This window comes from Somniosus microcephalus, chromosome 13 (genome assembly GCF_052327205.1).
Source record: "Somniosus microcephalus isolate GS21.2 chromosome 13, FLI_Smic_1.0, whole genome shotgun sequence".
Taxonomy (NCBI): domain Eukaryota; kingdom Metazoa; phylum Chordata; class Chondrichthyes; order Squaliformes; family Somniosidae; genus Somniosus; species Somniosus microcephalus.
In genome coordinates, this window is record NC_140999.1 from 32,735,878 (window position 1) to 32,755,454 (window position 19,577).

General features: G+C 44.9%; 1 protein-coding gene across 1 annotated transcript in view; it reads left to right on the forward strand.

Annotated features, from left to right (window-relative positions):
* The window catches only part of LOC147108192 (mucin-16), a 114,444-nt gene that overhangs the window by 58,703 nt on the left and 36,164 nt on the right, over nucleotides 1-19,577 (forward strand). The window contains exons 19-23 of the mRNA XM_086004730.1: nucleotides 5,548-5,708; nucleotides 9,747-9,883; nucleotides 9,972-10,039; nucleotides 11,499-11,662; nucleotides 17,226-17,413. Coding sequence (XP_085860856.1) covers nucleotides 5,548-5,708; nucleotides 9,747-9,883; nucleotides 9,972-10,039; nucleotides 11,499-11,662; nucleotides 17,226-17,413 — 718 coding nt within the window. The remainder of the gene's footprint in view (nucleotides 1-5,547; nucleotides 5,709-9,746; nucleotides 9,884-9,971; nucleotides 10,040-11,498; nucleotides 11,663-17,225; nucleotides 17,414-19,577) is intronic.

The following is a 19,577-nucleotide window of genomic DNA, read 5'->3' on the forward strand; positions in this document are numbered from 1 at the left end:
TCTCGTTATCTTGTTCTTCCAATCTCCTGAGCTATGCCGAAATGCAAGGTCAGAGACAACGCCTTATCTCCTCCTCTGCTGTTTACACAGCAGAAAGATAATGTAATTTCCCTTACGGTGATGGGAGCTTAGCTCATAGCATTGTTCAGGTGTTAATGCTCCTCCATTCTTGTCAGGAACTGATCGTTGATCATAATTGCAGTCAACTTGTGGCATTGTCCGATAGCAAAATACTGCAGATGCTGGAAATCCGAAATAACAACAGAAAATGCTGGAAAAACTCAGCAGGCCAGGCAACATCCGTGGAGAGAGAAACAGAGTTAACATTTCAGGTCGAAACCCTTCTTCAGAACTGAGAAAAAAAAGCAGGACATGAAACAGATTAAAAGGCCAGTTTGGGGGCTGGGAAATGGGGGAGGCGATGAAAGAACAAAGGGGAAGGTCTGGGAGGTGAAGAGACATTAAGGGATATTCAAGACGAGATGAGGTGGTAATAGGACAGGTAAAGAGATAAAAGATGGCACTAGATGAAGTGTGAAGTGCGCTGGCAGAATGAGAGACAGCTGCCATGTGGGAGAGAAAAAAAAAAGGAAAAGCACAAACCAAAGGTGTGGATAAAAAATATATAAAAATATAATAGGGGCCGAGGTTATGATCTGAAATTGTTGAACTCGATATTGAGCCCGGAAGGCTGTAAAGTGCCTAATCGGAAGATGAGGTGCTGTTCCTCGAGCTTACGCTGAGTTTGCGTGGAACAATGCAAGAGGCCGCGGACGGTGAGGTCTGAGTGGGAATGGAGCGGTGAATTGAAATGACAGGCGACCAGAAGCTCGGGGTCACCCTCACGGACTGAACGGAGGTGTTCCGCAAAGCTGTCACCCAATCTGCGTTTGGTCTCCCCAATGTAGAGGAGAGCACATCATCAGCAGCGAATACAGCATACTAGATTGCAAGAAGTACAAGTAAATCGCTGTTTCACCTGGAAGGGGTGTTTGGGGCCCTGGACAGTGGGAAGGGGGGAGGTATAAGGGCAGGAGTTGCATCTCCTGCGCTTGCACAGGAAGGTGCCAGGGGAAGGGGTGCTGGGGCTGATAGACGAGTGGAGTAGGGTGTCTCGGAGGGAGCAGTCCCTACGGAATGCTGAAAGGGGGAGTAGTAGAAGATGCATTTGGTGGTGGGATCATGTTGGAGGTGGCGGAAATGGCAGAGGATGATCCGTTGAATGTGGAGGCTGGTGGGGTGAAAGGTGAGGACAAGGGGAACCCTATCGTGGTTCCGGGAGGGAGGGGCAGGGGTGAGGGCAGAAGTGCGGGAGATAGAACGGACATGGTCAAGGGCCGTGTCAACCACGGTAGAGGGGAATCCTCGGTTGAGGAAAAAGGAAGACATGTCGGAAGCACTGGTGTGGAAGGTGGCATCGTCGGAGCAGATGCAGAGGAGACGGAGAAACTGGGAGAATGGAATAGAGTCCTTACAGGAGGCGGGGTGGGAGGAAGTGTAGTCCAGGTAGCTGTGGGAGTCAGTGGGCTTGTAGTGAATGTTGGTCAATAACCTACCCCCAGAGATGGAGATGGAGAAGTCGAGGAAGGGAAGGAAAGAGTCGGAGATGGACCATGTGAAGGTGAGGGAAGGGTGGAAATTGGAGGCAAAGTGAATGAAATTGTCTAGTTCAGGGCGAGAGCACGAAACAGCACTGATAGAGTCATCAATTTACCGGAAAAAGAGGTGAGGGAGGGGACCCGAGTAGGACTGGAACAAAGAGTGTTCCACATATCCCACGAAAAGGCAGGCATAGCTAGGACCCATGCGGGTACCCATAGCAACATAGAAACATAGAAGATAGGAGCAGGAGTAGGCCATTCGGCCCCTCGAGCCTGCTCCGCCATTCAATGAGATCATGGCTGATCATCCAATTTCAGTACCCTGTCCCTGCCTTCTCCCCATAGCCCTTGATCCCTTTAGCCTTAAGAAATATATCCAACTCCTTCTTGAATATATTTAATGAATTGGCCTCCACTGTCTTCTGTGGTAGAGAATTTCACAGGTTCACCACTCTTTGGGTGAAGAAATTCCTCCTCATCTCTGTCCTAAATGGCTTACTCCTTATCCTGAGACTGTGACCCCTGGTTCTGGACTCCCCGGCCATCGGGAACATCCTTCCTGCATCCAGTCTGTCCAATCCTGTTAGAATTTTATAAGTTTCAATGAGATCCCCTCTCATTCTTCTAAACCCCAGCGAGTATAAGCCCAATCGACCCAATCTCTCCTCATACGTCATTCCTGCCATCCCAGGCATCAGCCTGGTGAATCTTCGCTGCACTCCCTCCATGGCAAGAACATCCTTCCTCAGATAAGTCGACCAAAACTGCACACATACTCAAGGTACGGTCTCACCAAGGCCCTGTACAACTGCAGCAAGACATCCTTGTTCTTGTACTCAAACCCTCTCGCTATGAAGGCCAACATACCATTTGCCTTCTTAACCGCCTGCTGCACCTGCATGCTTACCTTCACCGACTGGTGCACAAGGACACCCAGGTCTCGTTGCACTTCCCCTTCTCCCAATCTATTGCCATTCAGATAATAATCTGCCTTCCTGTTTTTGCCACCAAAGTGGATAACCTCGCATTTATCCACATTATACTGCATCTGCCATGCTTCTGCCCAATCACCCAACCTGTTCAAATCATCCTGGAGTTTCTCGGCATCCTCCTCACAGCACACACACCCACCCAGCTTTGTGCCTTCTGCAAACTTGGAGATATTACATCTAGTTCCCTCGCCTAGATCATTAATGGCCCAGTAATTCCTGTCCCAACGCGTGAGTACGGTCAGGGTACTCACGCGTCTGGCCGGAGGAAGTGCCAGTTTTCAGCATGCACAGCGCATGCGGGGAAAACCGGCATTTCCTGCCCTCTGAACGAAGGGGTTCAGAGGCAGAACGCGTGCAACTGCACAGGCAGCGCGTGCGCAGTAAAATTCCTTTTTTTTTTCAAAGTTGCGCGCGTGTAAAGGCCTCCAGTCTTTACGCGTGGAAAAACAAGACGTAAGTATTTAGTTTTTCAGGTAAGTGGGCTTTTAGTACAATGTAGACATTTTTTTCCCACAGGTTTGTTATTTTTAAAGAATTTACAGGATGGTAAGTTTAGTTTTAGACCCTATTTTTTTTAAATTTATTATTTTCAAAAAATTGATTAATTGTTTAAAACATTTTTAAAAACTTATTTATAGTTATTATAATCAATGGGATGTTTTTAAAATTTTATTTAAAGTTAAAGTAGTGTTTTTGCAGCCCATACTTTTCATGAGTTTGACAGCTCTTACTGCCAAACTCATGAATGAGTTTCCCCTCCCCTGATTGGCTGCACAGTGCTCACCTGATCCCAGCTGGCACATCGCACTAACTACACCGCTGGATCAGGTAAGCACAGCGCACCGACAGCTGAACTAGGCCTGTGAAAGGAAATGCAAGCAGGCCCGGGCTTCAGATGTCGGCGCGCGGGGTGAATGCAGATCGGGGGCTTGCATGCGCGGCAAGCCCCCGATCTAATTTCAGGGCCAATATATATTGTGAATAGCTGGGGTCCTAGGACCGATCCCTGCGGTACCTCACTAGTCACTGCCTGCCACTCGGAAAAGAGCCGTTTATTCCAACTCTTTGCTTCCTGTCTGCCAACCAGTTGTTTATCCAAGTCAGTACCTTGCCCTCAATCCCATGTGCCTTAACTTTACACGCTAATCTCTTATGCGGGACCTTATTGAAAGCCTTCTGAAAGTCCAAATACACCATATCTACTGGTTCTCCCTTATCTATGCTACCAGTTACATCCTCAAAAAATTCCAGTAGATTATTCAAGCACGATTTACCTTTTGTAAATCCATGTTGACTTTTTCCGATCCTGTCACTGTTTTCCAAGTGCTCTGCTATTACATCTTTTATAATGGACTCTAGCATTTACCCCACTACCGATGTCAGGCTTACCGGTCTATAATTCCCCATTTTCTCTCTACCACCTTTTTTGAATAGTGGGGTAACATTAGCTACCCTCCAATCCATGGGAACTTTAATTTGGAGGAAACGAGTGGAGTCAAAGGAGAAGTTGTTCAATGTGAGAACAAGTTCAGCCAGGCGGAGGAGGGTGGTGGTGGATGGGGTCAGGTTGGGCCTCTGTTCAAGGAAGAAGTGGAGTGCCCTCAGGCCATCCTGGTGGGGGATGGATGTGTAGAGGGATTGTACGTCCATGGTGAAAAGGAAGCAGTTGGGGCCAGGAAACTGAAAACTGTTAAAGCGGCGGAGGGCGTCAGAAGAGTCGCGGATGTTGGTGGGAAGAGACTGGACAAGGGGAGAAAAGATAGAGTCGAGATAGGAAGAGATAAGTTCCGTGGGGCAAGAACAGGCTGAAACGATGGGTCTACCAGGGCAGTCCTGTGCGTGGATCTTGGGAGGGAGGTAGAAGCGGGCTGTGCGGGGTTGGGGAACTATGAGATTGGTGGCCGTGGGGGGAAGATCTCCAGAGGAGATGAGGTCAGTGACAGTTTTGGAAACGGTGGTTTGATGTTCGGTAGTGGGGTCATGGTCCAGGTGGAGGTAGGAGGAGGTGTCGGAGAGTTGGCATTCAGCTTCCACTAGGTAGAGGTCAATTCGCCAAACAACAACAGCACCCCGCTTGTCAGCATGTTTAATGACAATGCCGGGGTTGGATCTGAGAGAATGGAGTGCTGCAAGTTCAGAGGGAGGTAGGTTGGAATGAGTGAGGGGAGCAGAGAAATGGAGACGGCTGATGTCACGGCGGCAGTTATCAATGAAAAGATCTAGAGAGGGTAAGAGGCCAGAGGGAGGGGTCCAGGTAGAACGAGAATTCTGAAAGCGGGAGAAAGGGTCAGCCTTGCGGGGGGAAGACTCCTGGCCAAAGCAGTGGGCACGGAGACGAAGGCGGCGGAAAAAGAGCTCAGCATCGTGCCGAGCTCGAAATTCATTGAGGTGGGGACGTAAGGGGATGAAGCTCAAGCCTTTGCTGAGGACTGATTGTTCGTGGTCAGAGAGGAGAAGGTCAGAGGGGATAGTGAAAACGTGGCGGGGGTGAGATTGGGAGAAGGGGGGATCAGAGGAAAGTGAAGGGGAAGAAGGTTCCGGAGGGGCGTTGGTATACACTGGCATTGTCCAGTTGTTAATGTTCTCCAAACCGATCATGAATCAGGGTTTCAAGTAACTCATTCCCCCTGTGCATTGAGGTTAACTGTTTCATGTCCTTCACTTAGGATGGTGTACATTCATCCCAGCACTAAAGTTCTCTTTTAGACCATGGCCCTGATATTATGCTGCGGGATGCTAGTGTACGAATGCTTATCACATTCATGTGAAATCCTCTCTCCACTACTTTAGTGAAGGCCATAACCTGTTTCAAATGTATAGGTCAATGCCTCTGCTAGAACAAGAGAGAGGAACTTTATTAATAGATTGGTCTACCACAGTGTAATTTCAGAGTTCACGACGCTTAAGAAGTGAAAAAACTCTTATTTCTTCCTTGGATTGTGTTTTATCAACAGAAATGGATCAGTCAAAGTTTCCTCTAGTTGCTTCTTTGCAACAAACAGCACAACTGGATTAGTGACATCAGCTGGAATTGGAGCAGAATTTAGCAGTGCAACAGGTGGCATACACTGGCTTGGAAATGTATACCAGTTGCTCAACACCAGCTTGGCCATTGGTATGTTTCAAAGCATTTTTGTCTTCAAAGAGTTTGTCTCTTCATGGTGCTTACTAGCATGCATCAAAAGTAGCTGGGTTACTGAAAAATTGAAAGCAGTTATCTTTTTCAGATGTGATGTGCCCAGCATTAGAGACCTGCTAGAAGTTACATATTTCCATTGATTTGTGACCTGTGCTTTTTGGAAGAGATCTAGTGCGTTAATTGAAATATTGAAATTTATACATATGATAGTGATCCTACGAATATTAAAAACAGCAAGGAACTGTGGTAAATGTATATCCACTAAATTACCCCTGATTAAAACTGGGGAAATCTGAATATATTTTCTGCAGTTGCTTCGCTTCACATACCAATGTACAATAGCACCCACACTAATGTTATACAATTGACTACTATGAGCTGTGAAATGTAATTACCATCTATTATATATGTTAAGATCATTGAGTGGGCCAAAACATTCCATTGGTATTGTGCCTCTAGGTGGTGCTGACAGTCATGTTATGTGACGAGTTCACTGAGGCGTAGGTACTGTCACATGATGAATGCTTTATAATTAAAAGTGGCATGTGGATGCATTGTGTGATAGAATAAGAGGAAGAAAACAACGTGGGGCAGGGAAAAACGGTAAAGAAACTTTAGAAGTAGTAAATGCTTTGTCATCTACCCTGTTGCAGCCATTCCTGAATAGATAAGTAAAGTGAACTGATTCATTCAGTACTATATTTGAATTTATGCCAGTTCTGCCCCAGCTTCCATTGCTGTTTTCACAAGACTTCCTAGACACATACGCAAAAATCTAAGACCTGCTCCACACTCTGCCACTGCACTTACAGCCTCGACCCCCCCCACCCACTTTTAGCTCCCCATCTTACCGAGCAACATGTCCCCATGCTCTACTCCACTCCACTATGCACCCCTTCATGGAAATGACCCTCCAAGAAAGTCTTCTTTTATTCTAATCTCCACAGCAAATGTTCCTACATCTGGACCAATGCCAGGAGGGAGAGGAGAGAGGATGGGGAGAGGCGAGAAGAGGGGGAGAGGAGAGAGGAGGGGGAGAGGAGCGAGGAGGGAACATTAAAATGACCTCATCTCCTACCTCTTCCCTTTTGAACTACCCTCCCAATACTTGTATCCTCCCCTCTCCTCCCCTCCTCTGTTCCCACCGCTCCTCCCATCTTCTCCCCAACTCCACTCGCCACTTCTCTCTCCCTCTTCTGCTACTCCTTCCTTGCATCCTTTGCTCTCTCTTCACGCCATCTCTTTCCTCTCTTCCTCAAATCCACTACTACCCTCTTCTCCTCCTATCCATTCCATTTTTTCTATGCCACGCTTTGCTGCCCATACTCCACCTGCTTCCCTCCATTTCTCTGTCTACCATCGATTTCTTTCCCTCTCCTCCTCTTTCCTCCTGTCCTCCCATTCCTCTATCCTCCCCCCTCCTTTCTCTCCTCCCTTCTCTGCTCCTTCTTCCACCGTGCCCCTCCCACTTCCTCTTTTTCCTTCCTCCCTCTCCCCTTATGCCCTTCTTTCCACTCCCCTCCCTTTTTTCCTCACTGCTCCTCCTTTTCCCCTCACTTGTCTCCTCTCCCTCCACTGTAAGCTTGTTTTACCTAAAAATGCACTTGTTATTGACTCACCATTGTGCAGTGCCATGAATTTTGGGTAGTCTAATTTAATTATCAGTATGAAATTTTCAGTATATTATTTAGAAGTTTTTGATTAGTTAATCCCACTGTTTTTCCCACCTTCCACGGATTATAAATTAGAGTATTGTGGAATCCTTTGTTTTAAAACCCAAATTTCCTCCAAAATTGCACCTTAATTGATTAATAAAGTAAATACATTTTGATAAGCAGTTCAGCCTCCTTTAGTAACTGCCCAATCTTCTGTCTATCATCCTCGCAGTCCTTTCTAGTGACCGACATTAGGAACATAACTTTAGAAAACATGGATAAGGAAAAAGCCATTGGACCATCAAATAATATTTGAAAATTAACCAAATTAAAAAAGTCTGGGAAAGGGCATGGGAATAGAACTAAATGGAGAGCTCATTCAGAGAGCTTAGCACAGGTATGATGGACTGAATGGGCTCCTTCTGCATTGTAAAAGTCTATGGGGGAAAGATTTGTGTGGTTTGTCCTGCATGTTAGCACCACAAGATGGCACTAAAATGCTGTTGACAGCTGTAACGACTGTTGATGTCAGTTCCAGTGCCACATGCCATATCGGTGTTGCCGGTAGTGCTGCTGGTAAAGTCGATCGCCAGGGACCTCGCCATCATGGAGATCGTGATGTCAGTGAGTGTGCAGCGCTCACTGGATGTCCGATCTCCCAACTTCGGTATAGTTAACGGCAGCGCAGAACAACAACAGGGAGAGCTGGTGTCTACCAGCAGGAAGCAGGCTGCAACAGCGATATTTAAAGGCACCATCCCCAATCAGCTCCAACTAACATGGTTCTACAGTTTCAGTGCCTATTTGCTACTTCCTGCAACTGAAACAGTTTTCTTTAGTTATTTCAAGTTGTTTTGGTGACTGGGAGTGTTGATTCAAGTACAGAAGTCACTCATCATATGTTAAAGGCTTCTACTCACAACACTTCCTCACAGTCATGGGGGATGCGGGATTGCGGGATTACCTCAGGAGGATGACGAGGCACAGGAGGACGAGTAGGAGGAGGAACAGGAGGGAGGGCGGAGGCAGCAAGACAATCGGCCTTCTGGACAGGCTGTCCGTGACTGGCTCATCAGACTCCGACTCGCATGAATGAAACCCCAGATCCCTGTAGCTCACCAAATCCCCATCATACAACCCCTGTCTCCTGCCATATCACAGCGTCCTCCTGGGTACAAAGGTGAAATGAGAGAGACCACAAAATATTCCAACACACTTAATAAATGTATCTATAAACATATCACACATATGACATGAATTCTAATAACTAATGGCCCTTGTGTCTGCCATAGTTGAATAGCTGTCATTGTGTGCAAGGTGTGAGATGTGGGTGTTAGTGTTGCTAGTTAGAGATTGTTGGCGGGTGAGTGCTGGGGCTGTGGTGGATTGAGCTGTGTGTGAAGCTTGTGGTACAGATGGTGGTATGTAACATTTGTTGAAGCCTTCACTCACCCTGACCACCCGTGTGAGCTCATTAAACTTCCTCCTGCACGGTGTGTGGGTCCTGGGGACCACAGTGCTGCCCGTGACGTGGTGTGCCACCTCCCTCCACATAGTCTGGCAGACTTATGGCGAGGGCCTCCTGTTAGTTTGGGGGTACAGGACCACCCGCCTTCTCTCCACTGCTAAAACCAACACCTCCAAAGCTTCCTCGGAAAACCTCTGGGCTCTCTCCCTGGGGCGGAGATCTGCCATCAGGATTTGTAAGTAAGTGCTCCTTCTCCATATCCTCCTTCTTATGGTTGCTGAGGCAGCTGCACACTCAACAATGCTGAGAATTAGGTGCTGCAGCATCAATGAACCTCCCCTTTAAGTAGTGAAAAAAGTCTGTGGCAATCATTACTTGCATTTAGACTGCCCCCAATATTGGTCCATCTTTTCAGTGTAACACCAATGAGCTTGGGTTTTTAGACTAGACTCATGACTGCAATCATTTTAATGAGGAGTGAGGACGAATTTTGCGTGCAGCCTAGACGATTTTCAATTGGCGCTACTTAACCATTTTTAGTCTAAACACTGCCCATTTCTCGGCTATAATGAATTTCTAGTCCTATGATTCTAAGCCTGCCTTCATTTCCACCCACCAGAGCATGATTTCGTCAATTGATTGACTGATATTTTCCCCTCCCAAACTTCATATTGTACAAATGAAAAAACTACAGCGTGCGTTAAATAAAGAGTAGCTCCATTTTGAAATTCAATTTATATTCATCAACTGATTCCCTTTACATTTGCTTCTTAAGACATTGTCTAAAATTTGAGAACTGATTTCCTTTAACTAACTCCTCAATATTAGTTATTCTATGCTATGTTTTACCCCCATTTATACTTTACTATTGTGAATATTGTTTCTCAACAGCAGAAGAACAAAATCCAAACTGGGTGAAACAAACTATTCCTTTTAATCTGTCGTTCAATATAAGTAAGCTGCCATTTCCACAAGAAGAACAAAGTACAAGCTCCCAGATAATCAACTCAAGCATTATTGCTGACATGGTGAGCTACTTTATCATTATTTTTATGTCAAGATTTTATTATGGTTGTGTTGTTTCTCACTAAAATAATACATATGATTTCCCTGCAGCTCAACAATTTGTATCGTAACAGCAAAATCAATGAAACTTTCTTAAACTGTAAGGTTTTATCCCTCAGGTAAGATTTACCTCTCAAATCTGTACACTTTCACATTTGTGTAAATCTGAGGCAAGTGCATTGTCTTTTGTGTTCTGGCAAAAGTTTGTACTGCTGCTGTTATTTATGCGCATATGACACAGCAACTTCAGGCAAAGAGTAGATGCGGGGTTAAACCCAGATATCCAAAAGTTCGTGTCCGAGTTACGCCGCTCTGCTGTTAGCTTTGCAAAAACGGCATCTCGCTGTCTGTCTCACCATTGAAATGCACTGAATGGCGTGAAGTTGCTGCATTTACGCGGTAGATACAAACTAAACTCGCCACAGAAAGTTAAGTCTTGGCCATGGTAAGTGTTAATTACTGCCAGTCAACCTTTCTGGTTACAAGTGAGGAGTCTCATTCCTTCAGGTTTTAATTGTTGGAAATTTAAAAATATATATATTTTTACTTTTTCTTTCTGTCTCTTTTTTCTCTCTCTTAATCCAATCTTTCTTTCCCTCTGTTTATTTTTCTTTCTGTACCTGATTTGACATTGAATTCACCATTCGAAACTACACCTCCTTGTTCAGACCTTGCGCTACAACTTTCACAATCCTTCAATCTGATTGGTTAAGGAGAAACACAGTTGCTTGTCCTGTTCACTCAGATCCCAGATGGCCAGTAGAGGGCGCCGTGCCATTTGCATCTCACACTTCCAGAAACTTACAGGGCAAAATATCGTCGACATTAAACAGGCAAGGGCAAGTCTAAGTAACGGCGGGCACTGTTCATTGGCCAGTTACAGGGATTTTTGGGCCATGGTCTTGTCATGGAAACTGTTTGATTTTCTAAATGCTGTTATGTCTTTACCTTCTGCTACAAATAAATACTTTTAAATAACAAAATCCTAATTATAAAACCAAAAATTAAACATTAACTTATTATGGTCTACAAAGTTTAAACATTTGTGAAATATATGTATACAATTTTGTAACTGATTATTTTAAATAACAATGACATACATCTATATAATGCCTTTAACATAAAAAAATGCCAAGGCACTTCACACAATTGTAAGTAAAAATGGACTATGAACCAAAGAAAGAGAGATTAGGAAAGATGACAAAAAACTTGGGCAAAGGTGTGGGTTTTGAGGGGGGGTTTTAAAGGAGGAGAGAATGATAGAGAGGTAGAGGTTTAGGGAAAGATTTCCAGAGTATTGGACCGGGACAGCTGAAGGCTAATAGTGCGGTGAAGGGAAAGGGCAAACACAAATAATTGTTTTGCAGGTACAAATGAGAAGAAATCTGTTACATTGCAAGGTGAAAATTAATCACGTTCTCTTTATGTATCAGTCATTCATGAGCTGAGCACAAGTTACACTTTAAAACGTTCATTCGCAATTGTTAAAAATAAATGTTAATTTTTAAGTACAATGGATTGTCTTGCTGCTGTTCTGTTGATTTTCATTTTAAAATTTAATTGTTTTTGGCTTGGCAGTCCTGCGGGTGAAGTTACCGCAAAAGTTGATGCTGTCTGTAATTTTAAAAATGAATCCACTGTCCAGCAACTTAACAGAGCTGTTCTATACCACGAGTTCAGAGACAACACAAACAATTTGACTTCACTGGGACTGTATTCACTGGACAACTTTACTGTGGATGGTAAGAACTTTAACGAGCTTGATGTCTTTAGTAGTAAAATGTGTTTAATATAATCCTTTTGCCAGCATCAAACTATCGAAGAATTAAATGCTCCTAATTCTTTTATTTGTTTCTTTCATCCCATCAGCCTGAGTTTCAAATGAATCTAAGCCTAGAAACAAAACAGTATTTAATCGACTGCACCTCTCAGACAGGCTTTGGGATAATATTCGAGAAAGACGGCCTAGTTAGACTGTTTGCAATATTAGTACAGGAAACTTCATGATATCCGGCACTGACGGGACCGGCGTGATGCCGATCTATGAAAACTTCCGGACAGACCAGCGCTAATGTTGAAGGATACAGAGGTTTTCATCTCCGTATCTGACAACAAACACTGTTGCTTAGCAACAGCTTGTAAACAGTCGGCCTGTACCTTGGCAGTGTCTCTGTAGCTTAGCAACAGCTTCAGAGAGGCTTTCCAGAGACTGACTGTTTAAAAAATGCTAGGAGAAGAAAAAAAAAGAAAAAAAAACTAACAAAACGGCTGCTGATTTCTGCCGTTAGATCGAGGTTTCCGGCCATACAACCTCCGGATAAACCAAAGTTTCCTGTATATGGGTGTCTAAGCTGTTGCATTAAATGGGTTGATACCTCAGTTAAAGTAGCAGAGCCATATCAGTTTTTATCCATGAACATCATCGTCATTTCTAGGTTGATAATCGTGAAGTCGTTTTACAAAGTTACATTAAAAAAATTGTCTGGGATATTCTTCTATAAAGAAGGGCGTCCATTGATAGAAGGCCACAAGAAATACTTATACAGCCAATATTAGAGACTGAAGGGGCTAAATCTTATTTAATTGTTCATTAAATATCAACGTGCCATGACAAAGAAACAATAAGCAGCATTGACTTGTTACCTTGGCTCAATGTCTTTTACTCTAGAAGTTATCCATTTTTTTTTCTAAATTAAATGTAAATGGCTGTAGGAACATAGGAAGTTGGGGACAGGAGTCGGAGCATTTGGCCCATCATGCTTGCTTCACTATTTTGTTAGCCATAACGAGTCTCTCTTTTTAATCCTTTTCAACCTTCCTTCAAATCTGCTGTCATCGCTCCCATTCAAAAAATACCATCCTTTACTCTATGTCCTTTAAAACAACCACCCCATCTCCAACCTCCCTTTCCCACAACTCCATGTTTTAACCCCTCCAATCAAGTTTCTGCCCCTGCCACAGCACTGAAACACCATTTATCAAAGTCACAAATGACATCCTTTGTCACTGTGCCCATGGCAAATTATTCCATTTTATCCTTCTTGACTTGTCTGCAGCCTTTGACACGGTTGGGCACACCATCCACCTCCAACGCCTCTCCTCTGTCGTCCAGCTAGTTGGGACTGCCCTTGCTTGGTTCCATTCTTATCTATCCAGTCATAGTCAGAGAATGACCTGTAATGGCTTCTCAGCCTGCTCCCGCACCATTGCCTCTGAAGTCCCCCAAGGATCTATACTTGGCCCCCTCCTATTTCTCATCTACATGCTGCCCCTTGGCGAATTCATGCAAAAACACGACGTCAGATTCCACATGTACGCTGACGATACCCAGCTCTACCTTAGCACCACCTTTCTCAACCCCTTCACTGCCTCTGATTTGTCACGCTTCTTGTCCAACGTCAAGTCCTGGATGAGCAGAAATTTCTTCCAAATAAATATTGGGAAGACCGAAGCCATTGTCTCCAGTACCCGCCACGAACTCCGTTCCCTAGTAACTGACTCCATCCCTCCCCCTGGTCACTGTCTGACACTGAACCAGATTGTTCACAACCTAGGCGTCCTATTTGACCCTGAGATGAGCTTACAACCATGTATCTGCTTTATTACCAAGACCACCTGCTTCCAGCTCCGTAACATCGCCCGTCTCCACCTCTGCCTCAGCTCATCTGTCCTGCTGCTCAAAACCTCATGCATGCCTTTGATACCTCTAGCTCTACTGGCTGGCCTCCCACCTTCCACCCTCCATAGACTTGAACACATCCTAACTTGGCTTAGTGATAGCATTCCTGCCTCTGTGTCAGAATGTGCGGGTTCAAGTCCCATTCACCCATTACCCCTGTGCTCGCTGACTGGCCCCCAGTTCGGCACCGCATTAATTAAAATATTCTCATCCTTGTTTTCAAATCCCTCCATGACCTCGCCCCTCCCTGTCTCTGTAATCTCCACCAGCCCTACAACCCTCCTAGAAATCTGCGCTCCTCCAATTCTGGCCTCTTGCAGATCCCCAATTTTAATCGCTCCACCATTGGCAGCCATGCCTTCAGCTGTCTGGCCCTGGGCTCTGTAATTCCCTCCCTAAGCCTCTCCGCCGTTAGCGCTGTTAGCCTCGCCATTATTCTCAATGTAAAATCTGGGCCTATGACCAGTTTTTAAAAAAAATCTTTGATTTTCAAATTTCCGCTCCCTTTTCATAACAATATTGTGTATAGAGTAGGAGGATTTCTGGTTTAAGCTTATCTTCAGTGCTATTTGGAAATTCTATCAAGATGTTCCAATTCCCTGACTCAAGGGTTCTGCAGCTTTCTCCTGGGTTTCAGTAGCACTGTCTATTTCAAGGCATTCACATTACAACTGTGGCCTCAGTTTCACCGTGTGCCAATGCTGCAGTTATAATGTAAATGCAGCAACTAAAACTTATCCCTGGTGGAAGCTACATGATATAAATTCATTCCATATGAAATAATGGCCAAGAAATTCGGGTGCGCCCATTTCTGGGCGTCCGTGGGTTGGTTGGGGATGCAGGATTCAATCCCTGCGCCTGAATGGTGAGGCCTGAGGTGCCCCTGATATTGATCCTAGGGTTTCGTTTCCATGAAGCAGGTGAGCTGCAGAGAGTAAGAGGCAGCTCACACAGCGAAGCGTGGTTGAGATGGGGCGGCCGCGACACTAGCGCCAGAAAAAACAGGCTCTACACGGCCAAATTTCTAGGCCAATGTGTATCTGTCACATTGGAGCTAAACTGGTTAAAAGCAAATCTAGGATAAAAACGTCATCACACGTATGGTTGTAAGTATGTGGAATGCACTGCCCAGAGGCCATAGGTGCAAAGCCCAGCTGGCACTGGACGTAGTTTACACATTTTCCTTTGATCTACATTACTCAAGTTTAGCATCAGTGCAATGCTGGTATCATTTCCTTTCTGATACTAAACTCGTAATGTAAATGTGAGGTTAGTTGCATATTTGTAGTCACCATGTGCGACGCTCCCACATTCCCATACATTCTTTAAGGGAGGAATGCATCCTATGATGTTTGTGTTCAATGCAATGATGTGTCTTAGTTTCGTAGCAGTCACAAACTTACTGACTGCTTCCACATACCCTGCCCATATGACATTTTGCACCTTGGATTCAGAATCTTAAGTTTCAGTCTAAAAATGGAGCCCTAATTAAGTTGAATACTAATTTCTTTACTAACACCGATTTCATCGCCAATATTAATTTAATCCAACCTACTTCACTTGTTAAAGTGAATGAACATAGTACAGTATGAGGTTTCAAAGTGTTTTTTTAAACAACTATCAATTAAACCCTTTTATTTTTACAACTCTTGACCTACAAAGCTGGGTGGGAATGTAAGTTGTGAGGAGAATGCAAAGAAGCTTCAAGGGGATATAGACAAGCTAAGTGAGTGGGCAAGAACATGGCAAATGGAATATAATGTGGAGAAATGTGAAGTTATCCACTTTGGTAGGAAAAATGGAAAAGCAGAGTATTTTTTAAATGGTGAGAGATTGGGAAATGTTGGTGTTCAGAGGGACCTGGGTGTCCTTGTACACAAATTACTGAAAGTTAACATGCAGGTACAGCAAGCAATTAGGAAAGCAAATGATATGTTGGCTTTTATTACAAGAGGGTTTGAGTATAAGAGTAAAGATGTCTTACTGCAATTATATAGGGCCCTGGTGAGACCACGCCTGGAGTATTGTGTATAGTTTCAGTCTCCTTACCTAAGTAAGGATATACTTGCCATAGAGGAAGTGTAACAAAGGTTCACCAGACTGGTTCCTGGGATGGGGGGATTGCCCTTTGAGGAGAAATTGAGTAGGCTAGGCCTATATTCTCTAGAGTTTAGAAGAATGAGAGGTGATCTCATTGAAACATACAAAATTCTTACAGGGCTTGACAGGGTAGATGCAGGGAGGATGTTTCCCCTGGCTGGGGAGTCTAGAACCAGGGATCGTAGTCTCAGAATAAGTGGTCGGCCATTTAGGACTGAGATGAGGAGAAATTTCTTCACTCAGAGGGTGGTGAATCTTTGGAATTCTCTACCCTTGAGGGCTGTGGAGGCACAGTCGTTGAGTATATTCAAGACAGAGATCGATAGATTTTTGGATATTAAGGGAAATCAAGGGATATGGGGATAGTGCAGGAAAGTGGAGTTGAGGTAGAAGATCAGCCATGATCTTATTGAATGGCGGAGCAGGCTCGAGGGGCCAAATGGCCTACTCCTGCTCCTATTTCTTATGTTCTTATAAATAAATAGCTTTGACCCTATGTTTTACAAAGTCAGTGTTGTGGTAAATAAAATAAGAAGGAAAATAGCCATTGCATAAAATTATTGTGGCTTCATCAACCAAATTAGAACTAATTAAACTAATGAGTTGGAGCTAATTAGACCAAATTCAGCCTTGTAGGGGTCGGTCGGTGCTACATCCCCACAAGACCATCGCAGAAGCTGTGGGGGGAATTAAAATCAGGCGGGTTCTACAATGGGCAGGTGATCCACTCTGTCAGTTTACCAGCCAAGCGGTAAAGGTGACAATAACCCCCAGTGACTTAAGGCCAGCGGACTTTGCAGCTCTTCCAGCGGACGCCCACTGAACACAATGCAGGAATCCACCATGTGTTTTCCAGGCCTGTAACATTATTTGAAATGGAATTATATAAGTATCCAAAAATGGAGAATGTAAAAGGGCAGGAAATGGGATTCAAATAGACAGGTTCAGATGAAGAGCTAGCGCCAGCAATGGTGTATGATGGACCGAATGGCCTACACTGTGTTATTTCCATAATTCATTGATACACAAAAAAAATCACCTGGATGAATTGTTTTCAAATATTATCTCTTTAGTGTGTATATTCAAATATGAATTTGTTAGAAATAAACAGTATTCTTCTTAGGCAGTCCCTCGGAACCGAGGATGACTTGCTTCCACATTAAAAATGAGTTCTCAGGTGGCTGATGAGTCCAATGCAGGACCTACCTATCACAGGTGGGGCAGACGGTGGTTGAAGGGGCGGGTGGATGGGGTGCTTGGGTTGACGTGCGCTCCTTGCGCTGCTTGCGCTTGGCTTGCGCTTGCTCCCGGCGAAGAGACTCGAGGTGTTCGGCGCCTTCCCGGATGCTTCTCCTCCACTTTGTACGGTCTTGGGCCAGGGATTCCCAGGTGCCGGTGGGGATGTTGCACTTTTTCAAGGAGGTTTTGAGGGTGTCCTTGAAGCATTTCCTCTGCCCACCTGGGGCTCTAGTATTATCACTAATCAATGATCAAAGTAACAACTGGATTACATTTTTCTCTTTTAGGTTATCAAGAAGTAATACAAACTACAACTTCTACAACTATGAAGCCCACTGTACCTGAAGTTTCAGCACAAAGTGGGGACCTGTCATTTGAGCTTAACTTTACGATAATCAACCGAAATTTTATTGAAGAACTTGAAAATGAAATGTCCCCTGAATATAAAAGAATGGTAGTCAATATCACTGTCCTGGTAAGAATCATTTTTCATTCATTATGTTAAAGTTAATCCATAGATAGACCAAAAAACAGCTGCAATTTTCTTTTACATAGAAACATAGAAGATAGGAGCAGGAGTAGGCCATTCGGCCCCTCGGGCCTGCTCCGCCATTCAATGAGATCATGGCTGACCATCCAAATTCAGTACCCTGTCCCTGCCTCCTCCCCATATCCCTTGATCCCTTTAGCCTTAAGAAATATATCCAACTCCTTCTTGAATATATTTAATGAATTGGCCTCCACTGTCTTCTGTGGTAGAGAATTTCACAGGTTCATCACTCTCTGGGTGAAGAAATTCCTCCTCATCTCTGTCCTAAATGGCTTACTCCTTATCCTGAGACTGTGACCCCTGGTTCTGGACTCCCCGGCCATCGGGAACATCCTTCCTGCATCCAGTCTGTCCAGTCCTGTTAGAATTTTATAAGTTTCAATGAGATCCCCTCTCAATCTTCTAAACGCCAGTGAGTACAAGCCCAATCGACACAATCTCTCCTCATACATCATTCCTGCCATCCCAGGTAGCAGCCTGGTGAATCTTCGCTGCACTCCTTCCATGGCAAGAACATCCTTCCTCAGATAAGGCGACCAAAACTGCACACAATACTCAAGGTGCGGTCTCACCAAGGCCCTGTACAACTGCAGCAAGACATCCTTGTTCCTGTACTCGAACCCTCTTGCTACGAAGGCCAACATACCATTTGCCTTCTTAACCGCCTGCTGCACCTGCATGCTTACCTTCAGCGACTGGTGCACAAGAACACCCAGGTCTCTTTGCACTTCCCCTTTTCCCCTTCTCCCAATCTATTGCTATTCAAGTAATAATCTGCCTTCCTGTTTTTGCCACCAAAGTGGATAACCTCACATTTACCCACATTATAGTGCATTTGCCATGTTTCTGCCCAATCACCCAACCTGTCCAAATCATACTGGAGTTTCACGACATCCTCCTCAGAGCATACCCTCCCACCCAGCTTTGTGTCATCTGCAAATTTGGAGATACTACATCCAATTCCCTCGTCCAGATCATTAATATATATTGTGAACAGCTGGGTCCTAGGACCGATCCCTGCGGTACCCCACTAGTTACTGCCTGCCACTTGGAAAACGACCCCATTTATTCCAACTCTTTGGCTTCCTGTCTGCCAACCAGTTCTCTATCCAAGTCAATACCTTGCCTCCAATCCCATGTGCCTTAATTTTGCAAGCTAATCTCTTATGCGGGACCTTATCGAAAGCCTTCTGAAAGTCCAAATACACCACATCCACTGGTTCTCCCTTATCTATTTTACCTTGTAAAGGAATGGTTGCTCCTATTTCTAATGTTGCATATTTGGAGTGTAAAATTAATATTTGTGCATAGGTAGTGCATTAAATGGCACTTTAAAAATGTTTCCCTATTTTTATGTGCTGGCAGGAATATAGAATTTACTCTGTGTGCTTTCTGAAGCTCGGCTCTGTTCGGGTAGGTGCTATGCATCTCTGAGTGGCCAATTAGAAAGCACCTGCAGGAATGCTGCGTTACTGGGTAAATTACCATTTAAATGGTATGAATGGCACGATTTCTGGAAGAAACAAGAAACCATAGGTATAAACCCAAACTTTTTCAGCCCAAGAGCTGGAGACCAAAGTATACAACACTAGCAGGGGGGGCCCCGGCGTTGCCAGGGCAGTTTAGTAGGGGCCGCGCGGTTGATGGCCGGCCGCTGCCCGCTCCCCCGCTTTGTGTGTCGGGCCGCGCGGTTGACGGCTGGCCGCGCCGGTCCCCCGCGTCTGTGTGTCTCGAGCCGAGCAGTTGTGAGGCCCGGCCCGAGTGACCCCAACTCACTTGCCGCTCCGGTGGGCCGACGCAGCTGCCCCGCTCGCTGTGGAGGAAAAGCAGGGGAAAAAAATGGCGGCGAAGTGTCAGGAGGCTGCAGGATTAGGTCCCACCCCGTGACGCACTGATTGGTCAACCATCAGGTCACTGAACTGTAGGATTGGTCAACCATCATGTCACTCAACGCTAATGAGCGGTAGGATTGGTCAACCACTAATGAGCGGATTTTTGAAAGTTTTCTGTATACTGTCGAACAATTGTTGTCTGACCAAAAAGTAACATATGCCTATGACACTCCCCTGATCATAACCTTTCTTTTGCT